At 35.4% G+C, this 9,114-nt stretch overlaps 1 protein-coding gene across 1 annotated transcript; it reads left to right on the forward strand.

Moving 5' to 3' along the window:
• Nucleotides 1–4,915: 4,915 nt before the first annotated feature.
• On the forward strand, nucleotides 4,916–7,708 carry LOC127123672 (cation/H(+) antiporter 15). Its single transcript, XM_051053873.1, has 3 exons — nucleotides 4,916–5,191; nucleotides 5,281–6,288; nucleotides 6,461–7,708. The coding sequence occupies exons 1-3, from the start codon at nucleotides 5,006–5,008 to the stop codon at nucleotides 7,706–7,708; spliced, it is 2,442 nt and encodes an 813-aa protein (XP_050909830.1). The 5' UTR covers nucleotides 4,916–5,005.
• Nucleotides 7,709–9,114: the final 1,406 nt, after the last annotated feature.

Raw genomic sequence — 9,114 nt, forward strand, 5'->3', positions numbered from 1 at the left:
AGTCACGTGAACTTCAAAGGGATCTGCGTCCCGATGAGTTATTTTTAAAAACACACAAGAGGAAAAATGGTGAATGGGTTGACAGTCGTGCTGCATCTACTTATGTAAGTTCTCGTAAATTTTACTGCATCAATATTTGCATCCATGCTTGAAACATATTATGTAGCTGTTATGCATTCCTTATGGCGCTGTTCTCGTAAAGTTTCTTCTCTTTCTTTGACTGGATTTTTGATAGAAGTATTTGGAGTTTCTGACTCCACCTTATTTGGAGGTTGATATTAATTATAGTATCGTTAAACATATTAGTAGTTTTAAAATATATATGTTTACCCCTTGTTTTTCAGAAGCAGACTTAATCAAATTAAACTCTCCAAAAAGGATCTAGTTACCATTTTTATAGTCTAATGTAAGTTAGATATAATAGCACAAGTCCTATGTTTATCAACATGCTTAGAGTGACCATAGAAAGCTGTAATTCTACAGTCAGGACTGCTATCAGTTTGAAAAGGAAAGTTTTGTTGAAAATGAAATTCCTGCTGTGCTGTTTGATATCAGTTTGAAATTCCTGCTATCAGTTTGAAATTCCTGCTATCAGTTTGAAAATGAAATCCGATTGAGGTTTCAAGTGAGTAGCAATGTTGGGTCCAATTGGGTGGGATCACGGTTCACAATACCTGCAGGTTGGAAGGCAGGTGCTACTTATTAACTATTATTACAGAAAAACAGTTTAAAGTCTCATAAACTGTTTGTTGTTGCTGCTTTTCAAAATAGGAGCCTGCTTTTCAAGTGAGCCTGCTTTTCAAACAGATAGCAGGAATTTCAAACTAGTGTCCTGTTGTTGCTGCTTTTATATGGATAGATATATATTAACTAATGTATATAATTACTGTACTTTTATGATAAAGTGAGCCTGTACTTTTATAATTACTGTATATATTAACTAATGCATTGTCACTTTATATGGATATGGGACTTTTATGACAGCGCACAAATATATTTTTGATTAGATAGATATGGGACTTTAAACTTGATTATTATTGATTAGATAGATATGTTATTAATCATAATAATCAATTTTATTATTTCACTTTAAACTTGATTATTAAATATATTTTTGATTATTATTATTATTGATTCTTTTCTTAGATAGATATGGGACTTTAAACTTGCTGTGTTATCTTGAGTTTCATTGGCATAGCCATTTGGCAGATATGGGACTTTTCTTAGATAGATATGGGGCATAACCATTTTGAGTTTCATTGGCATAGCTGTATAAGAATGATACAATTGCTTGTGTTATCTTGCTGTTAAATATTCCTTACTTTTTCTATTATGCAGAAGACTTTTAAAGAGAAGTTTGATGCAGAACTTCAGCCAACTGAAGAAGGGAATAGAGAGGTTGTTCAAGTGTTAGATGGAGAGCGTGTAAATCAGCTATGGACAGAGGCTGCTGGGGGCCGTAACCGTGGTCGGGTTTATGGCGCTGCAGATTTAGCTATTAATCTAAAACGTGGATCAAAAAGTTTTACCCAACAATCTCAAACTCCTCAACACTCTATGTTTGGGATGTCATTAGAAGCTGAAAGAGCAGCTAGAATTAGAGCTGAACAAATTGCCGAGGCTGCAACGACCCAATTACAAGAGGCTAACGAAGCAATGCGAGCTGCTACCGAGGCTGCAAAAGCTGCTACCGAGACTGCACAAAGGATGGAGAGGGAGATGAATGCTTGGAAGGAATTTATGATGAAGAAATTTGACACTTCAACTTTTGTATCACATTCTCATCATTATGATGACGATTTGGATGATCAATCATTAGATGAAGATTGATCTTGTACTTTTAGTAGAACGAATTAATCTCGGATGTGATTACTTTTTGTGTATGTTTTTTGAAAGTTAATGTGGGTAGAACTTTTGTAGTTACTTTCACGAATGTTTAAAATTGTTTCCAAATGTTTTACCATAAATATGATATTGTGGATTGAAAAAATTTGTTCGAGTGAGGTTGTCATGTTGCAACCCGTTATTGTCCTTTTTTGTTGACTTTAGAGTCGGTGTATGCAAGGCTAAATATTATTATAGACTTTTCTATGTTGACTTTAGGGTCGGTGACACGGACGCTATCTGTTGACTTTTTTTGTTGACTTTAGAGTCGGACCGGCCAACGCTAAACATAATATTGACTTTTCATGGTTTTGAAACAACATAGCGTCGGTTCAATTAGTGTCCGCTTTAGCCTCCGTCTCCCCGAGGCTACGTAGCCTCGGTGTATCTTTAGCCGACGTTACACAGTAGCTTCGCAACTTTTATTCAAGGCCCGACACCGATGCTAAACCGACGCTAACCACATATTAGTGTCTGTTTTTTCACCGTTAGCGTCTGTAAATGGCCGACGCTAATAACAGTTTTTCTAGTAGTGTTTGTTATCTTCTCAATGATCCAACTATACCCTAGTCTCCTTAAGGAATTACAAATAAATAGTTTGAATCAAAGGTTTTGTGTTTAAAAGATGCTTCTACACAAGCAAATTTTACACAAATGATAAACAAACACTTAAAGAAAAATGGTGTACACAAATGATAGCTTTTCACAAAGAAATAGACTTGTCAAATATTGTAGTGTGTCTCAACCTTTTCTTCAAGTCTCCAAGTCTTACTTATTGGAGGGCAAAATATGAATACCAATAGAGCGGTTGTCCACTGTTGGAAAGGTAAAAGGAGTGACACATAGTACCGTCATTCGCCCATAATTTCAGTGACAAGTGTGATGTATAATACTGTTCTTTTCCCATAATATCATGTAGTGGAAAAAATATTGATTTGTACCATGTACTATTTGATCACGTATCCATTTTGATATTATCTTCTAAGTCATTAACTTATGATGTAAGTTGATGAAACATGAAATGAAGAAACATATAGTTGGATTCAGAAGCTTCAGAATCTTCAGTCAGAACATTGACAACATCAGCAGTCTGGCTTGAGATCTTCATAATCTTCAGAATTTTCAGTCATAACCTTGATAACCTCAACGTTGGCTTGAGATCTTCAGAAGCTTGCCATTCTTCAGAAGTTTGATGATCGGAGTCACGTTCAGAAGCACAAACCGAGAGAATATTGCAGCAGCAACATAACGTCTCCTCAGAAGCTTCTCAGGAGTGAATCAACACAGAAACAAAAAGATCATTGCAACAACAACTTGAACATCTTTAAGAACTTCTTATGATTAACGCATAAGCGGAATTTGGAATACAATATTCAGAAACTGATGATGTTGCACGTCATAAACTCGGAATTAGCACTGGATGTTAAAGCTATACAATAACAAATCATTAGGGTACCAAAATTATTCTCACACAAACACAACATTGTTATCATCAAAATTCAAGGTATAAATGCATAATCAAATCTTATTCTAACAAGTTCTCTCAGGTTGTTGAGATGTTAATTGTTGATATTCACTTGTAATCTTTAACCGTTATTGAGAAAATGAATAGTAAATCAGTCTTCATCAATTCTTCTTCTTCATTCTTCTCTCTTTCATAAATTTAATAGGGTTTATTGTATTTATTTAAGAAACTCAATCCTTATCTCATAACTTTGTTTTGTTATTGACAACATCGTTTCACAACATATAGAGAACTCTCTTTTAAGGACGTCAGTACTACTAATTTTACTCATATTCAAGTTATTGGATGGATACATAAAATTTGGTCTAATGTGATTCTTCTCAACAAAACCTAGCTAATTTGAAAAATACTTCGCAATGCCTCGCCTACTGACAATAATATCAAAAGGAGGGGCTTACCTATGGTATCCTGTTGTAGTCATCGAATTAATGCTTTTGAAGACAATCACTATATTTTTTTCAAATGGTCTTTTGATTTGATGATTGGATTCTCAACTCTTCTTCGGAGGCTCTTGAATCTCACTTTGATGAATAACCTTCTTTCCAAAATGAATGAAAATTGAAGCTTGTATTCAAGCATGGTGTTTTCTTATCCATAAAATTATCTAAAGGACATATGCACTATTGTATTAAAGAATTCAAAATTATCAATTTTTTATGTGCAAATTTGTCAAGCTCCAAATTCTTTAGAGACTCATTTATGAGAACATTTGTTAATAATACAAGTGTTTCTAACTCTCTTCAAGATCTCTCATATATACAAGGAAAGAAATACTTATGCACACGACCTTGTTAAATTGTTGAGATAGATTGCTAAATTGTATTGGACATGAATTTTTCTATAAACATATGTGAATTGAAAATTCCATTAATTTTGTTTTTGTTTTTGTGTGCATTGCTTGCTATTTCTTTAGATTTAGACCTAATCCACCAAAATATTTGTTTTCCTTTGCAATTTCTAATAATACATGTTTTTTTTTTAAATAAAACATTTCAAGCGCTAATATAAGTTTAGAGTAATTGTTGAAAATGTTGTATATCAACTAATTTAGGAGTACTTTATACTATATTTAACTAATTTCACACTTTCTTATTTTTAGTTATATGATATTCCATCACATTAAAAATTAAATAATACTATATCATGTGTGATAGTAGAATCTGATTCAATAAAAGATTTGTATACACATTGATTGTTTATTTTTAGAATGACTAAAAACATTCAATATATTACAATGACATAATCATTTCCCACGTGTAACATGTTGTAATCAAAACAAAACAAAAAAAACGGTTACTTGGACATGTCATTTTAACTAAAAACAACGTAAGTTCCACCTCAAATAGACAAATATAGTTGAAATCTGTTTCTCCTAAGTTAATCTTGTTCATGTCATACAAATACATGATAGTTCATCTTGTTTATCCTCGAAGCAAAAACTCATTTGCTTTCCTTACATACAAAAAGAAAGCAAATTCATTTGCTTTCTTTTCATTACTCAAAAATGAAACATGGTAATTAGAACAAACCACTACAGCATAAAACAAAACTGAAGTTTCCATTTAAGAAGAAAAGAAAAGACAACAAGAATCAACCATGGTTCTACCTGCATGTTATGATATCAACCTGAGTAATCCAAGTAGAATATGGCAAACTGATAATGTCTTGAAAAACGAGCTTCCGATTCTCGCTTTTCAAATTGGTTTTGTCGTGCTGATTTCTCGTATATTCTTCTTTATCTATAGACCTCTTCATCTACCTCGTATCTTGTCCCAACTCTCGGTAAGTATCTTTATCTTGACCGCTACAATCATATTCTTTCTATATTTACCTAGTTTTACAATTAACATGTCGGAAATAATCTTCTGTAGGTTGGTTTTCTACTGACTCCGCCGTTAATTGGGAGATACACAGAGGTTTTCACATTCATTTTTCCTGTAGCCGGTGTTCTCAACGTTGAAGTTCTATCGCATATTGGTATAATCTATTATGCATTTCTGAGTGGTTTGGAGATGAACTTGAGTGTCATTTTACATGTTAAGAAAAAAGCCGGAAGCATTGCGATTGCCGGGATAGTTTTTCCGATGGTGATGGGACCGCTTTTATATAAGCTACATAGAACAAGTTATGACAAAGGTGATGAGATCTTAGTGGAAGAAAGTTCATTGAATGCTTATGTGTTATGGACTTTAGTTCTTACTGTGACTGGTTTTCCTGTTATCGCTCATTCTCTTTCTGAGTTGAAGCTTCTGTATACTGGTCTTGGTGAAGCTGCGTTAACAGCTTCTATGGTCAGTGACACATATGCATGGCTTTTATTCACATTGTTTGTTCCGTTTTCGATTAATGGTATAGGAGCGATATACTCGGTGTTGAGTACGATAATATTTGTTATCATTTGCATCTTCGTTGTGCGTCCTATCATTGTTAATGTCATCGATCGCAAGACGGAAAGAGACGAATGGGATGATAACAAGTTGATTTTTGTGGTTATGGGACTTTTGGTTTGTTCACAGATAACAGATATTCTTGGTACACATGCTGTTGTTGGTGCTTTTGTGTATGGATTGATTTTGCCTCATGGGAAATTTGCTGACAAAGTGGTGTCAATCTCAGATGATTTTGGTACCGGAATTCTCGCGCCGCTGTTCTTTAGTGGCACAGGAATGAGACTCATGGTTTCCACCATTTTCTATCAGGATAACTGGTTTGCTACACTTATTATTATACTCTTGCTGTGCTCTATAAAGATTCTAGGCACTATGTTTGCAGCTTTCTTCTTTGGCATGCGCACTCGTGACAGTTTCGCTCTAGGCTTGATTCTCAATACCAAAGGCGCCATTGCACTCATAATGCTCAACATCGCCTGGGATCGATCGGTATTAATACTCTTCAAGCTTAATATTTTTCAAAACATATGTTATTTGGACACAGAAGTTGTTGACGTCTGACACTCTGATACCTGATGATACTGTGTCTGATGTCAACATCTGTGTCCAAATATCATTTCTAATACACTAATGTTTGATTTGTTATATCGCGTAATTGCAGATTCTTTCTGTACCAACCTATGTTGTTCTATCCTCTTCAGTTCTTCTAATGACTATAGTTGTGTCTCCTATCATCAATGCCATTTACAAGCCTAGAAAGAGATTTGAGCAAAACAAGTTGAAAACCATACAAAAGCTAAGAAATGATGCAGAACTCAGGATTCTAGCATGTGTTCACAATACTCGACAAGCCACCGGGATTACAAGCCTAATTGAATTATTCAATGCCACTAGGCTTTCACCATTACATGTTTTCGCACTTCATCTTGTCGAACTCACAGGACGCGCCGCAGCACTTGTTGCTGCTCATATGGAGAAACCAAGCGGCCAACCAGGAGCACAGAATCTTACACAATCTCAAGTAGAACAAGAAGGTATCAACAGCACATTTGAAGCATTCGGAGAAGCATACGATGCTATAAGAGTCCACACATTAAACGTTGTCTCCGCCTTCGAAACCATTCACGAAGATATATACAATTCGGCCAACGAAAAACGCACGAGCCTGATCATCATTCCGTTTCACAAACAGTTAAGCTCAGAAGGCGCACTCGAAACAACCAGTGTCGTGTATAGAGACATAAACATGAATGTCATGCAAAGTGCACCTTGTTCCGTAGGAATATTCGTCGATCGCGATATCGGCTCTTTATCAAAAGAAAACTTCTGTATCCGCATGATCTTCGTTGGTGGACCGGACGACCGCGAAGCGATCGCTGTTGCATGGAGGATGGCAGGCCATCCAGGAATCAACCTATCAGTGGTGAGAATGCTTCTGTTTGATGATGCTGCAGCAGTGGACACATCAATTCATGTTGAAGCACAAGGTATACTATCAGCAGTAATGGATAACGAGAAACAAAAGGAGTTAGACGACGAATACGTGAATTCTTTTCGATTAACCGCAGTGAACAACGATGATTCTATAACATATTCAGAGATTGATGTTCATTCGGGGGAAGATATTCCGAAAATACTTAACGAGATAGATTCATATGGTTGTGATTTGTATATAGTTGGACAAGGAAATTGTAGAAACTCGCAGGTTCTTTCAGATATGTTGGAATGGTGTGATTGTTCGGAACTTGGAGTTATAGGAGATATTTTGGCGTCGAACAATTCTGGTTCACGTTCTTCTGTGTTGGTTGTGCAACAATATGGATATGGAGGAATGGTTTTGGGGAAACAATTTAATAATGCGAATAGTAATGAGGAGGGTAGAAAGACACTTGTTGTGAAATCGGAATAAGAATAATGGTTTTGTTGTGTGTAGATTTTGTACCAGATTCATTTATATGAGAATGAAAATTTAATTATATTATCGGTCTAACATTACTATATTCAGAAAAAGAAAATTTATCTTCTAAACATAAGGCAAAAGTAAAAACACACCAATTGATACCATCTTTTTGGGTCAATTCGGGTGACACAAATTTGTAGTAAATACATCATATACTCACATAAAATTTTAAACTGATACACATGTGACTTCTCTTATTTATAAATGTTCAAATTTTATATTTTTAATAAATGGGAGACTTCTCCATACTACTTACACTTGTAATTCTATTTTAACATCATTGATTCTTTACACTACACATGTTTTTTTTAACTATATCACTACTACTACTACTACTACTGTCTTATTTATAAAAAAAAGCAACTTTTATATTTATTTTGAATGATATTTAAGTATATTTAATTTTTGTTGGATTTCAAGTATGAGTGGTAAAATCTCACATCGATTAAAAATGGAGGAAATGTTGAGTTTATAAGAGAAGGTGATCCGTAATAGATAGCTATAACTAATACAGTATTTATTTATTGCTTAATAGTAGTAGTTAGTTACCTATTGTCATACCCCAAAATTTGCCCATTAATATTTTAAGACATTTTTCAGGGCACTCCGACTCATTTTTATGACACTGATCTTAAAGGAACGAAGGCCCAGCTCACGAATGGCCCAATCCAGAAAATGGCCCAAACTGGCCTGTTCGCTACACGCTCGCCTAGCGAAGCTGACAGATAACAGAAAATTCTGGGCTTCACTCTGAGCCTATTAGGTCACAAAAAAGAGCATTATAAATACCAGCACTTCAGTAATGAAAGGGAAAAAAGGACGAAAGGAGAACCCTAGCAAGCAAACCCTAGCGCTCACAGACGGAAAACCCTAAAGGAAACCCTGAAGGAAAAGCCGGCGGCAGCAAGGTCACTTCCGCTCAATTCGATCCGATCGGCCAACTCAAGGTTACAATTCGATTACAAACAGGTTGGCATTGCTATTACTACCTTATGTTCTTAATTTGCATATGGTATCATGATTGAATTTATGAAACTATCTTAAGTTTTACATATGAATTTAAGTATGCATGAACACCTGAATGTCTAACCACATAATCTCTGTAATGGATGATATAAGGTGTGAAGCTTGCTGACATTATGCTGTTATCAAAACCAGAATCCGCAGCCGCTCACTAGCACATCGCTAAGCGAGCATGCAGCGAGTATTCGCTAAGCCCTCGCTAGGCGAGGCAGCGGCGACCGGGACAGTCGCTGATTTTTCTGTTCTGTCCTTTGCTAACCTGTCATGTTTTTATCATAGCCATGCATTGTTTATCTGACCCTACTGCTGTTCTGGTTTCTTTTGCGGTGCAA

The sequence above is a fragment of the Lathyrus oleraceus genome, chromosome 2 (assembly GCF_024323335.1).
Source record: "Lathyrus oleraceus cultivar Zhongwan6 chromosome 2, CAAS_Psat_ZW6_1.0, whole genome shotgun sequence".
Classification (NCBI taxonomy): Eukaryota; Viridiplantae; Streptophyta; class Magnoliopsida; order Fabales; family Fabaceae; genus Lathyrus; species Lathyrus oleraceus.